We start from the raw sequence: 15285 nt of genomic DNA, 5'->3' as shown, positions 1-15285 counted from the left end.
CAAAACTAAATTGGAAAGGTCACGAGGCTCAATGCTTGATCTCTGAGATGAGTGCATCTGAAATCACGAAGTAGCAAGCGGATTTTGTATGAGACGAGGACTCCAAACTGATTCAGCTTAGTGAAGTGTTGCATTCCGAATGAAAATCACGCAAAACTTTTCAAAAGACCTTTCTAACAATGAGAGGCTTTCTAGAAAACTCTTTTGTTGTTAACTAAGTTACCTTTACATTTTTCGTCGAACATTACGCAAATATTATGTAGTAGTCCCACCATAATTTTTCGGTCTGTAGATATTAAGGTTGAAATTTTTACAATGATACCATAATTAAGGAAAGAGGACGAGACTTTTTCGAGAAATCATGGTTTCAAACTATTCGAAAAATGATGCACCCTAATGGAAAATAAGAGAAACTCCCTAATGAAATATGTTAACAGTATCCTACGATGATGTCGCATATCAAATGGAACTAGAGGCGCATGAATTCAGAGGAATTTAAAGCCTCTCTAAACAAAAATATCACGAATCTAATGAAGGAAATGCCCTACGATAATGAAAGAGGTGATAAAATACTATTGTTTTTAATATCCCATTCAAATTATTCATTTTTCGACAGAAAAGCCCACCCGAATGGAAAATAAGTGAACCACCCTAATAAAATACCACATATTAAATGTAGAAAATGGCTTACGATAATGTGAAAGATGTTCCAATACTATTGTCTTCAATATTCAATTAAAATTCTATTTTTTATTTTTTTTTTATTTTTTAACAAAAAGGACCACTCTAATGCAAAGTAAATGAACCACCCTAATGAAATATCACATATCATATGCTTTCAGTGGCCAACAATCATATAGGATATGTTTCAATACTATTGCCTTGAATTTCTCAGCAATTGAATTCAAATCGTTCATTTCAAATTCAATTCACTCCCCCAACTCAAAAATTTACTAAGTCCCAAAAGGTCGATTTTTTCAAAAAAAAAAAATTTCCAAATAACACCAGATCTCGACGTTTCATGCATTTCTAAGACATCTGGCATCAAAAAAAAAATTTCGATTTCGGAAATTTCATGTACCCCCCCCCTTTGGAGATTTTTCATGGGTCAAAAAAACCAAACTTTGACTGCTTTGGGGGTCCACTTAATGAAGTCCGATTGAGCTCAAATTTTGCATGGGGACTTTTTTCGAGGAGACAAAACTTTTGAGCCCTACCTTTTTTTGAAATTCGAAAAATCGATTTTCATTGGCACCCTACTGTCCATGCAACTGTTGTTCCATTTCGCGTAGGCACTGGATTTCAGTCTCCAGTTCAGCTAGCTGTAGCCGAAGCGCTTCGAATTCTCGCTCGCTTCGTGTGAGTTGGTCCCGCATATCTGCTTCTGAATGGCGAGATCGTTTTTTCTCCTCGACCAGCTGTTTTTTCAGGGTCTCAATCCTGATTTTAAATGCTGTTTCTTCCACATCACGACGTTTGATCTGAGTACGCAAATCTTTTTCCGCTTCACAAACTTGTTTCAGCTCATCAGCGTGCTGTTTCTCTAAGCTGAAGATTCGGTGAACCAGCTCCATCTCACGCTTTCGCCGCGTCTCCATGTCCATTCTGTGTTTCACCATCAACTCGTGGACGACCCTTAGTTCGGCTTCGGATTGTTGTTGCTGTAGTAGAGTATTCTGCTTTCGCAGCTCTCCGGTTTCAGCACTCCAGCGTTTGTACACTGAGGAAAAAAATATTTCGATTTCCATACGAAACGATTATGAAATTTTACCAAAAGAAAATATTATAAATTTCATACGATGGCGCTATGAACTAGCTTGTGGTATGGTATGAGTTTTGCAGTACAATAGTAAAGAATTCATAAAAGTGTCGTATGAAATCTAAGGATGTTTGTTATGAACATCAAAGTGTACTTGTATGAAGCTCAGTATGTTCAAGTATGTTCTTTATAAGAAAATATATGTAATTTATTTCATATTATTATGCCTTTTGCAATATTTCAATTATAACAAGAGGTGTTCTTGTTGTTTTCTTAAATTTATACAACCAAATTTTAAAGAGAAAATAACCATTCATCAGAAAGTATATATTTTATCATTGTTTCATAACAAATCAATAGGTTTTCTCCCAGTTGAAATTGTCATCCAATCGAATATTGCCGTTGTAAGAACTGGAAACATCTTGGCACAACTCGCGGAAACTTCTTCGTCACTATTGATAAGTTGGACAGATTCTGAAGAAGATAGTCGATTTTCAATCACTAAAACATAATATTAAACCTAATAAACCAACTCACGTTTTCGATGTCACGCTCGAAAAACTTCGCATTTCCATTCTGTTGCCATTGCACGAGACAAAGTTTAGCCCGAGCCGCCATATTTGCTCCACTCTACATAGAATTATCGATATTAACAAATGAATTTGAATATTATTCTTTTAATATTAACCTTTAAACATAGCCATCGTTTTCACCAGAACTTTAAAACTCGCGAGCTTCATTTGTTCAAACGCCATTTTGTTTCGTTTTGAAACTCGGTTCATAAGAAAAACGTATGATATTTTTCAAACAAGGCTTGCTTTGGATTTCATAAGCACATCGTATGAAATGTTATAGAACCGCGTATGAATCTTGAATCTATTTCGTATGTTCTTCATAAGCGAGTTATGAAAATCATACGCGTCGTATGAAATGTTTTTCAGCTAGGAATATACTGTTTCATACGAAAGGTATTATGAATAACAAAACTCCAGTTTCCTCAGTGTAGCAGTGTCCACCAAAACGATTTATTTTCGGGATCCCAAGGTTTGTGGGATCGACTTCACCTCTGATCCCGTGTTCGCCCTGGTTTCACCACAGGTTGGAAGTATCTCGATTGCGGTCTTCAGTGGCGTCGAGGAAGGATGTACTCCCTGCGTGTTTGCCAGACTTGGATCCTCTGGATGACCGGAATTCGCAGACGTCGAGGCATTTGTTTGTTCAACGGTATCCTTACCACCGCCATCGCCCGACCCGGTCTGCCTTACCCAATCTGCCTTACGCTTCGTTGACCTCTGGCTGCTTCGCATACTGCGCACACTTTTTTCCTCTTCGTCATCCTGCCGGCTCAGCAATGCGTGCCTCCGAGCGATAAACTGTTTTTCACGCTTTAACTTCTCTTGCACTGAGGAAAGCAAACGTGAGACTGTCATAAGATTTGCTTATGGAATTACGACACAAGAAAAATCTTTGAAATTCATAAGACCATCGTATGTTTTTCGGCAGATGTTGTTTCCATAATACACTTCGAAGGAATTTCGTAAGATGATCTTATGAACCATCATTGACTTGATAACAAAATCCATAGATAGTCTTATGAATTACGTTCTGAACCATTCTTGGTTCCATAAGACTGTCTTGTGTAATTTGAGCTTTAGATTATAAATTTCAATGAATGAATAATACTAATCCGCGTTGAAAAATAGGTTAACCAACTTGGGAAAATCAAATTTTCATCCATTTTGTCACGCCGCAATTCGATCAAAGCACTTTACTGTAAGCATTAGAATCGATTTGCGATACGACAGTTAGCGTTGAGCATCCGAAGTAATCGGTCGTTCTACCGCAGATACTGAGCGGATATTTTTTTCCCGATTCTCGTTCTACATCCGAGAGCGCTAGCGCTACGCCTCCCGGTGGAATAGTTTTTTTTTCTCAACCGAGTGAAGTGACAAAAACGCGAAAATATTCGCGGGTTGCCACGCTCATTACACCAGGGGCGCATACGAGTGAAGAAGAGTATTCCCGGTTACGTGCGCGGGTGCAAGTGCTGGGAGAAGGTACGAAGTAAACTACCGTGCTTAGTGTCGAAGTGGCGACATCAACAGCCAATAAAGTGACTAACCGAGTGGTATTGACGCGTTGTAAGGTAGGGTCAGGTTTCCTTTTTCCTCTTCCTTTCCCACCGTACCGGGGTAGGTAGTGGGTGACCACTACCCTCATTCTACGGTTCTGATCCCACCGGTTTGAAGAAACCTCTAGCATTGCATGGCCTCCACTAGCGGAGGCGACCCTGGAGGGTCCAACGGAAGAACGCTACCCGTGTATCTCGATGGACGTAACGAGTTTGGAGCCGTAACGACGTTGTTAATGACAGGAAAAGATGGCAAAAACTTACCAATTGAACCATGGATCATCGGAAAGAGCCTCGAGCTCTGCGCTGGTCCGCTTGAAAGTGCGAAAAGTGAGAACAAGTGTACACGATACGTTATCAAAACGAGAAAGCCCGCACAAGTGGAAAAGCTGTTGAAAATGACTCAACTGATAGACGGAACGGAAGTATCAATCATACCTCATCCAACACTTAACGTAAGCCGATGTGTTATTTCTGCATACGATCTTTTGGAAAAAGAGGAGACTGAAATTGTTCGGGAAATGAGCTCGCAAGGGGTTATTGGTGCTCGTAGGATTATGAGACACAACAAAGAAAGAACACCAGCATTGATCCTTACGTTCAATCGAAGCGTGTATCCCGAAAATGTGAAGGTTGGAGTACTCAACTTTAAAACGCGCCCATACTACCCTAATCCATTGCTCTGCTTTGGTTGCTACGAATACGGACATCCTCGCTCTTCCTGTACCAATCCAAGGCGCTGCTACAACTGCTCACAAGACCACGAGGAGAATGAAATGTGCGAAAATGCAGCGTTTTGCAGAAATTGCAAGAAAGATCATCGGCCTTCTAGCCGTCAGTGTCCTATCTACAAAATCGAGACTGATATAATCAGAACCAAGATCGACCTCAACATTTCGAGCGCAGAAGCGAGAAAGCGTGTTGCTGCTGGAAACGGAACCTACGCACAAGTGGCAGCTCAACCACGGTTGGATCAATCGAGAATGGATGCACTTACGGCTCAAATAGCCGAAAAGAACAAAAAATCGAGAAACTTGAGGCTGACCTTCAGCGTAATTCTCGCGAGATGCTTGCCAAGTTGAATGAAGTGTTGGAAAGAATTGAAGAGAAAGACAACGAGATCAAGGACCTGTTGATGCATATCCAGCATCGTGATGAGAAGATCACTAAAATCGAGGCTGACAACAAAAACATGAAAAAACACATCGAGGACATGCAACACAGAACAAGGACCAACTCGCAAAGCAGTGAGCCATCTGTCACTAAATCGAAATCAAAACGACCAACATCACAGAACTCCACTGAACACCATCATCGCTCTAACATGTCGCCCTCTCCAAAAAAGCAACCGAATCCCAACAGAAGTCCCATTATGACTAGATCAACATCAAGCCAAAACCAAAGGGACGCGGTAACTCCAACTGACATCGACTCTTTGCATGACACAAATCTTCTCAATCAAATCGATTATGGACCATCCAAAAGCCAACACTAATCAAGCGTCGTTGACCCCTACAAAAGTTGCCGTACACTCCAGTCAAAACATCAAAAGTTATCGCCCAAAACACAGCACAGTTAAATTCGCTCACCGGTTTGAGGAGTGGGAAAGTGCAGTACCACCCTCACTTCCTTTAGAAGCGTTGCAGACTGGGGAACTTGTCCGGTACGTTCTACCCCAACCTGTTGACAAAGCACCCTACTGCACGGCCGGTTGTAGTAATCCATCTAGAATAACAAATGCAATTGCTATCAACAACACCTCAACTGAACCTCAAGATCTCCCTACCAAGAACACTCCTAGTACATCATTTTCCTGCACCTCACAGTTCCTTATTCCCAATTCTGACCCTGCAAGTATCTGTTCAATACGTGAATCTATAAAACATACAATCGCTTCTTTGTATACAAAAAACTCACCTCCCTCCAACGAATCTTTTGTGAACGAAAAATTGAAACAATCGCCACGTCGAAAATATTGTCGAGAAAACCAAAACATCCCAGAAATGTGCGGTGAAACTGACAGCAATCCAAACCATCATCTTCTCGGAGGGGTCCGTGAACCCCAGGCAAATCCTTGCACCGGCCCTGACCCCAGATGTTTCCAGTTCCTGGATTGAGCCTGTGGCGGCTGCCGGTGCAGGGAACTTGTCTGTATCACAGGCAAGTATACAAAGTATCCATCCTCAAAGATCAAATGATGTCCCAGTAACTTCCCTAGAAATCAACAGTCAGCAGCCATCAACCTGCTCTTCTTCGTACACTAAAAACCCACCTCCCTGCGACGAATCTGTTGAAAGCGAAAAATTTAAACAACGGCAGCCCCAAAAATACCAGCGAGGAAACCAAAACATCCCAGCACTGTACGGCGAAAGTGACAGGAATCCAAACCATCATCTTCTCGGAGAGGGGTCCGTAAACCCCAGGCAAGTCCTTGCACCGGCCCTGACCCCAGATGTTCCCAGTTCCTGGACCGAGCCTGCGGCGGCAGCCGGTGCAGGGAACTTGTCTGAACAACAGGCAAGTATACCATGTCTCCATCCCCAAAGATCAAATGATGCCCCAGAAATTCCCACAGAAAACAACGATCAGCAGCCATCTTCCAGCTCTGTTTCATCGATATCCTCCGGAAATTGCACTCAAACCTTCGCTTTGCACTGGAACGTGCGAAGCGTGTGGCGAAACTATGCAGAACTTCGTAAAATTGTGGACGACAACAATCCCGTAGCGATTTGTCTTCAAGAAATGATGACGAATAGGACAAACGGCCTTCTTAACGACAACTACAAGTGGATCACCCACAGCCGACCAGAGAGCATGGGGAACGGCATTTGCGGCCTCGGCATCCGAAAGGATGTTCCCCACGCATTTATCAACGTCACTTCTACTCTACATGTATGTATTGCTAGGATAGGTAAACCATATGACCTAACAATCATATCGATCTACGTACCACATGCCACTAGTGGCGATGAGCTATGCCACAAGCTAACTGATCTCATACAATCCCTCGAACCACCATTTCTTCTTTGTGGGGACTTCAACGCGTCACACAAGGTATGGGGCAGTACTCAATCCAATAATCGTGGTCGTCTCTTGTTGGAATGGGCAGTTGACAACAATTTCGTAGCTCTTAACAATGGTTCCCCTACACACTATCAAGCGTCGTCTGGATCTTTCTCGGCTATTGATATAAGCTTTTCTACAAATTATCTCGCATCCAAATTCTCATGGCATTGTGATGATGATTTACACGGCAGCGATCACTTCCCACTTTTTGTACGTTTTAACAATCCGCTCCCAATCTTCCCCACAGCAAGAAGATGGTTGTATAAGGATGCAGATTGGAAAAAATTCGAAAAAATTGTCGCCTTAAAAATTCCACGCGACGGTTATGTATCTATCGAGGAAATTACTAACGCCATTTATGAGGCAGCTGTAGAATCAATTCCGAGAACAAAAGGTCTTCCGGCAAAGAGGAATCAAATATGGTGGAATGAAGAAATCAATCAAGTAGTGAAGGCGCGAAGAAAGGCTTTGAGGAAACTCAGAAAGCTCAAAAATGATGGTCCAGATAAAGAAGAAGCGAAGCAACATTTCAATACAATTAAACATGAAGCAAGGAAGTTGATCAAAGAAGCAAAAAAGAAGTCGTGGTCTAGTTTCCAAGAAATTTTCACAGAGAAATCCAGCACTTCTCAATTGTGGCAAAGTTTCAACAAGTTATCCGGGAAACGACGAAGTAGAGCCCCAGGTCTCACCATTGATGGAGAATACAACGACGATCCATCCGTTATAGCGGATCACTTGGCGGACTTTTTCGCAGGCACTTGTTCTACGGCAGCATACCCAGAAGACTTCCTTCAAAAAAAGCAAGCACGAGAAGAAGACAATCTTTCATTTTTGTCGGATAGAGTAACCCCGATTGATGAGAATTTTTCTGTTCACGAGTTATTTCAAGCATTAGAGAGCGCGAATGGAACATCAGTTGGAGTCGATAACATTGGGTATCTTATGATAAAAAATCTACCATTCCACTGCAAAATGACTCTACTAAATGCCTTCAACCGCATTTGGGAAAGTGGCAATGTCCCTTCTGTTTGGAAAGAGAGTGTCATAATTCCGATTCCCAAACCTGGGGAAAACACTTGTGCATCCAATAGCTTCCGACCAATATCTTTAATTAGCTGCGTTGCCAAAACAATGGAGCGAATGGTAAATCGTCGACTGATGAACCATCTAGAAGTCAATGGAATACTCAACCAACAACAATACGCGTTCCGGAAAGGAAAAGGAACAACACACTATCTAGCAGATCTATATGAAACTATCGCCGAGGCAGCCGAAAGAGGAGAATATTGTGAGATGGTTACCCTTGATATCAGCAAAGCTTATGATCGGGTATGGCATAGGCACATCATGGAAACCGTCATTGACTGTGATCTCGGTACGAACATGAATAAATTCATCAATAACTTCCTGCAACAACGATCGGCGAGGGTTAGCTTTTCTGGAGTCCTCTCAAAATTGATACATCTAGAAAACGGTGTCCCACAGGGCTCCGTGCTCTCAGTGTCTCTTTTCCTTCTAGCTATGAACTCAGTCTTCAAGTTTGCCCCGAAAAATGTAAAAGTTTTTCTCTATGCCGACGATATTGTCATCATTGCATCTGGCAAACGCGTAAGCTACCTGCGACGTAGACTTCAGAAGGCTGTAGAGAGTGTAGAAAATTGGGCCTCAAGTATTGGTTTTCAATTATCACCGGTCAAATCATCCACTATGCATTGCTGCAAGCTCAAAAAGCATCGTAATTGGCACCTCGAAGGACCTAAAATTCTTCTAGATGGAAAGGAAATAGCCAAAAATAAGACAACCCGAATCCTCGGAGTCACCTTTGACAGAAAATGCAACTTCAACCAACATACTAAAAATCTGAAAGAAGACTGTAGAAGCAGATTAAATCTTCTTAGAGCAATCTCTAGAAGAGCAGACCGTAAGACCCTATTGTATATAGGAAACTCCATAGTAACTTCAAAACTTTTCTACGGGTTAGAGATACATCGCGAAGAAAACATCGAGAAACTTGCACCAATATACAACCAAATTATTAGAATAGCTTCTGGTGCACTTCGAACTACCCCAATTCTTTCCTTAGTGGTAGAATCTGGATGTCTACCATTTGAACTCATGACTATAATGACAATTAGCAAAAAAGCATGCGCATTGATAGAAAAATCTGATGACGATTCTAATCATATTTGTAGGAGAGCTAAAGATGCGTTTCAAAACCTAACAGGCGAAGAAATACCAAAAATATGCAAGCTTGCAACAATACACCCAAGAGCGTGGAATAAAGCGGTCCCTTGCATCGATTGGTCCGTAAAAGCGAAGTTAAAAGCTGGACAGCCCCCTATGTTAGGACTTATTGCTTTCAGAGAGGTGACAGAAAGAAAATACTAAGGATATGCTCACTGGTACACGGACGGATCCCTCGCCGAAGGAAAAGTTGGGTACGGAGTTGTAGGACCTGACACGAGATTAGAAGCCAGCCTAGCGAAACAATGTTCGGTGTTCACTGCGGAAGCTAAGGCACTATCACAAGCAACCAAACATGCCAGAAACAGATCAGTCATCTTTAGTGATTCAGCTAGTTGCCTAGCAGCATTGGAATCTGGAAAATCGAAGAACTGTTACATCCAACTTATTGAAGCTGATATTGAAGGGAAGGACATTCGTTTTTGTTGGATACCCGGACATTCAGGAATCCCAGGAAATGAAAAAGCCGAAGACGCAGCACGATGTGGGAGAAACCGATCAATTTCAACTGAAGAAGTTCCTTGTCAGGATACCAGCAAATGGATACAAAAGATGATCTGGAAAGCCCACCAAAACACATGGAGTCAAAATCCCAGGACTACCTTGAAAATAGTTAAAAGCGGTGTTGGAAAATTGACAGATAGAACGGACAGAAAGGAGCAAATAGTATTAACTAGATTACGATTAGGTCACTCAATTTTTAATAAGAAGCATATTTTTGAGAAAAAAGAAACTGAAGTGTGTACGTTATGTAATAGAAAAGTAACAGTTCATCATGTACTTGCTGCGTGTCAGCGATACGATTCTGAAAGACAAGAGCTAGGAATAAACAACAATTTAGCTGAAATTCTTAGCAATGAAAAAGACGCAGAAGACAAGGTAATAAGATTTGTAAAAAGGATTGGATTGTACAGTAGTATATAAGTCAAATTGTAAAACAAAATAACTTTTGATAATAAAACCCTTTTAGTTAAGAGACGAATGCCCCTTCTGGGTAAAGTCTCTATAAACAAAAAAAAAAAAAAAAATTTGCGATACGACAAAATGGATGAAAATTCGATTTTCTCTAGTTGGCTAACCTATTTTGAACGCAAAGAAGTAGGGTGATGTGCTAGTATCCATCGTATTAAGCATTGATCAGTGAGAACTGCAATTTTCCCAGTATTGCAGTGAATGATGCTGATACAAACCGATGCCAAACAATTCATTCTCAAAACGGCTTTAGCATTGTACAATAACATTTTGATAAATCTTGATCTCTTTTTGGAAATAATGCAAAGAAAATGCATCTCACCGTATTCTCAATCCGTCGTATCGTTTTCAGCTCCGTCGCAATCAGTTTCCAGATTCGTCTCACAACTTACGGCTCACTGTGTGTATTGAATGGTTAAAACACAACTTATCAACGCTATAATAAAATGTTTTACTAGAATATATAGATCTACGGGCATCTCCCTCCATTCCTTCAGCATGATGGAATATACTCATTTCCTTTAAAATTAATTGTTCGTCATCAAAATTCAGCCCAAACATATGAACACAATTCCTTTTGGCCGTACAATTATGGCATTTGCTCACAGTACAGCGAAAACAACACAATCAAAGGAACCGTATTTTTACGTCGAGCGTCGTGCACACATTGATGCGCACAAGCTATTTTTTATCAGTACGACGGATAGAACTTTGTTTACATTCTCAATTGAGGAAATTTCGTAAAATTTGATAATTTATTGAAGTTTTACGGCGTGTGATTGGAATGAAATCTTTCAGTGAAGAAGTACGAAGGTTCTCCATAGTAAAAATAAGTGCTCGGCGAAGTAAGTCACCCACGGGGGCGGGAAAAAACTTGTGTTGGAAAGTGATGTGGCTCAGTCGATCGCTAAGCATTTCTCTCAAATCGTGTTCGTCCATGCGATTTCGGTGAAAAAGTGCAAAGTGGATAATTGAACTGAAGTTATTTACCGAAATACAGTAGTTTTATTGCATTTTTGGTGTATAAGTGTACAAACCATAACAGCTTTCACAAAATAACACTTGGATAATGAATCTATGTTGCAGGTAAGTTTGAATATCCGCCGTAGTGGAACATTTAAAGTTTGATACGACGAATAGTAGCGCTTACGACGAAGTAGAACAAAACCCTATATCATAGCAGCGAAACATTATTGAGAAAAGTTGTGAAGAACGCCTGAATTGTTGCAGGTTTACGTTAGGGGCGGATTAATGGATGAGGGGGGGTTTGTGATTTCTTACGCGTCATCCAAATTGTTTTGAACTTTCATTCCCAAATCTTATTGTTTGGATCCAATTCCTTAATCTGTTCGAAAGAAAGTGTTAGTTACAGCGGAATTGATAATAAATAGAAAATATTTACCCTTTGATGCATTAGAAACGGAGTCAGCCAACGACAAATCAGCAAACACGTCCATTTCGGAAGCCATATTGAATTTCTGATAGTGAAATGAGAAAATTTGCCTCACGTGGTTCTTCACAATGATGAGCAATGGGGTTCATAAGCGTTCTTATGACATTGACAATTGATTGTTATGAAAAAATTACACTTGTCTTATGAATCTCAATCTCGTCGAATGAAATACACAAGTGTCTTATGAACCAACAAAAAATAATAAAAAAACGCGTTCATTAGTGTGATCTTATGAAAATCATGCGAGATTTTTGCCTCAGTGTGGAATTCCCGTTCGCGAATTGCGCGTTCGTGGATGCAGATTTCCGAAAAATCTCTTCGCTACATTCATATTATTTTAATATACATATAGGGTAGAAGCCAGTGATGGAAAGTGGCGAACATTTCTGCTGAACTGGAACAAAAACAAAACCAAACGCTCCCGAGCGTCAGAGCGCTGGTTTACTCGCATCCGTCGTGCTCCCGAGTAACCGAAGCTAAAAGTGATTCGCGAACGTGATCTTAGCAGCTCAGAGTCACATTGTGCTTTTGGGGGAAAAGCTGCTTGCCCTCCAAGATTTATGGTTTCCAAGGGTTTTTGACTACAAACTAGTAGTTTACTGTCGATTTGATGGTTATACACTTAATTTGTTTGTCAAAACCAAAATAAATCATATTTTGCTCGATTACTCGCGAGTAAAAGTTCCCGAGTTTGTTGCTACTTTTTTTGACATATTCTCCCGAGCAGGCGGGTGCGGACTCACGCACACCTAGTCAGTTCGCGAGTCTGTGAAGTTTGTTATGCGTTGGTATTAACTCGTGAGCTACCTCGTGATGCGAACTTTTCCACCACTGGCCATAGCACCAATTGAGTCGATTGATGAATAAATATTGAAAATCTAACAACTACCGAAAAGCTAAACATTACATATATTTTGAAATTGGATTAAATGGACAAATTGATGTGAAGTTTTACGAAAAATAGATCTCCTTGAATAACCTTGAATAGATTTCCTTGAAATTCCTGGAATAAACTGTGGATTAATTTTTGAAAAATGTCTATTGAAATAGTTAGAAGGATAACTGGGAAAATCACTGTGAGAACTCCTGGAGATTCTGGTTTTGTTTCCTGGAGAAAAAATTGAACGAGGTTGTTCAAAAATTCTAGAAATAAATCGTTGTGGATTTTCATAGAACTCCTGGACAAACTGGAGAGATCGATGAAACAATATCTGAAGGAAAGTCTGAGATAACCTGAGCAATTGATTAGAGTTTTTGTTGAAGAAATTATTAAAAGCAGTAGCGTTGAAGAGCCGATTTATATTTTTATTTTTTGGTATAAAATGTTAAAGAAATTCTTTCAAGCATAAAACATTGAAGGAATTATTGGGAGAATTCTTTAAATAATCGGTAGAGAAATCCAAAGAAGTATTGCTGGATAGATCCCTGGAGGAGTTTCTAAAAGTATTGAAGAAACCTCTAGAGAAGAATTCTTGAAATATTTCCTTGATTAATGCGTGAAGAAATTTTTGAAGTCGCGTATGAATCCCTGAAGGTATTTCTTAATCTTATATAATGTAGTACTTTGCATTCATAAGGAGAAAAAGGAAAATAGAGACTTTAGAGACATTCCATTAAAAATAGAGACTTTTCAGAGGCTTGCATCAAAACCAAGCCTGTGAAGATATCTGCTACTAACCCTGGGATAACCTTCTTAAGAAATTCCAGACATACCTTGAAACCAGTGAATCAATTGTCACCCAACACGCAGCAACAAAGACATTTGGGTTATTTCTACGACTGGCGTGAGTTGAGAATTGTCGGTGTCGTATAGCGAGGTGACAATTCTCGACTCGAGTGAAGTGACTCTCTCTTTGATTTGCACGGCGAGTCACTTCACTCGAGTCGAGAATTGTCACCTCGCTATACGACACCGACAATTGTCATCTCACGCCAGTCGTAGAATCAACCCAATTGTCACCTCCTATTATTGTTGCAACAATTTTATTCCGCAACATGAGTTTATCATCACTTGAACAGAATATGACAAAGATCGATCACCACGTGCGCAGCGATTTTCTGGGCTTCGCATTGCAATTTTCGAGAACTTTCTCCGTCTTGGTAAACATTGACACATTATCAAACAGCATCCATAAAAAAATTTGGTTTTGTGTTTAAAATAACTGATTAATCGCGAGTTGAAAAGTTTGAAACAATGTTGCGTTATGTGATTGTCATGACAATTTTGCTTTCGATTGTGTCTTTATCCGCAACAGTTGTGACAAACGGTTGTGAGCGAGCTTGCTTTGTTGTTTGTTTTTCGTCTAATTTGATGATAATTTGATTCACTGCTTGAAACCCCACTGGAAGCTGAGACTTAGTAAGGAATCGCTAGAGGAATTTCTGGAGAGATCTCTAGATGAGTCCCTGAAAGAATGCCAGAGGAAATCTCTGCAAAAATCACTAGAATGCTTGAAACATTTCCTCGAGGAATCTGAAAATCCATTCCCGAATAACATGTTGAATATTAATGTGATAAGCTTTAAAGGTTTATCTGGAACCTCTGGAATGTGTTAGCAAGATCACTGCAAGCAGAGTAATATAAAAAATGACCATTGTGGTTTACATAGGGATTTTAGAGACCTTCCGTTAAAAATCTAATCTTTTTGAAGACTTGCAACAAAACAGAGGTCAAGTTTCTAAAAAGAGACCTGCTACCAGCTCTGCTGGCAGGAATAATCGCGGACAAGGTACCATTGAACAGTAACTTCCCAGATTGGGTCGTGCTGCCTACAAGTTGGGACACCCTGGAAAGAGATTGTTTTTCATGAAACTTCTACTTACCGCTCCAGCCACTGCAGAATGCAAAGGTAGTGAAAGGCATGGCCACAGGGCGTCACGTGGATATCGTCCGACGACACGAATATATCGGTACAAATTGTGCACGAGAAGGCCATCTTATGAGGTAATTACATCGATTTCTGCGGCTGAAAATATTTTATCTGTACCAACTAAAAAAAATTTCTATTTGTCGGTGGCGGGCAGATTCAACGGATCGTTTGTTTTGTTTTTTCACGAATCACTCTTGGATTTGACGTTTATCACTGACAGTTTCGAGAGTGTCCCTTTCTGAGAACTGTTCGACGAAGAGGTCGACGGTACAATCTCGCCGAAAAAAAAAAAAAAAAAAAGGATGCAAACACGGCGAAAAATCAGGCCTGTTTGAAACAATCAATTGGGTCCTAAAATATTTAATGAATTCTTGTTTTTATTTAATAATACGAAAGAGCATGTTCTTGCAACTACTTTAGCAAGTTTTCCAGCTCAAATAACGGCTTCTTCTTCTTCTTTCTGGCGTTACGTCCCCACTGGGACAGAGCCTGCTTCTCAGCTTAGTGTTCTTATGAGCACTTCCACAGTTTTTAACTGAGAGCTTACTATGCCAATGACCATTTTTGCATGCGTATATCGTGTGGCAGGTACGAAGATACTTTATGCCCTGGGAAGTCGAGAAAATTTCCAACCCGAAAAGATCCTCGACCGGTGGGATTCGAACCCACGACCCTCAGCATGGTCTTGCTGAATAGCTGCGCGTTTACCGCTACGGCTATCTGGGCCCTAACGGCTATAACATTTTTAAACTTCAATTTTAAAAATGGTTCCAAATATGAACCTTGA

The 15285-nt window shown here is 40.5% G+C and overlaps 1 protein-coding gene across 1 annotated transcript in view; it reads right to left on the bottom strand.

Moving 5' to 3' along the window:
* LOC5565133 (E3 ubiquitin-protein ligase TRAIP) overlaps positions 1-14706 on the bottom strand; it is a 30843-nt gene extending 16137 nt beyond the window's left edge. Inside the window, exon 1 of the mRNA XM_001649426.2 lies at positions 14452-14706. Within this exon, the coding sequence (XP_001649476.1) occupies positions 14452-14564 (113 nt within the window). The 5' untranslated portion in view covers positions 14565-14706. The remainder of the gene's footprint in view (positions 1-14451) is intronic.
* Positions 14707-15285: the final 579 nt, after the last annotated feature.

Source organism: Aedes aegypti, chromosome 2 (genome assembly GCF_002204515.2).
Source record: "Aedes aegypti strain LVP_AGWG chromosome 2, AaegL5.0 Primary Assembly, whole genome shotgun sequence".
NCBI lineage: Eukaryota > Metazoa > Arthropoda > Insecta > Diptera > Culicidae > Aedes > Aedes aegypti.
Note: the sequence above shows the minus strand (reverse complement) of the source record. Positions and strands in the feature narration are given on the sequence as shown.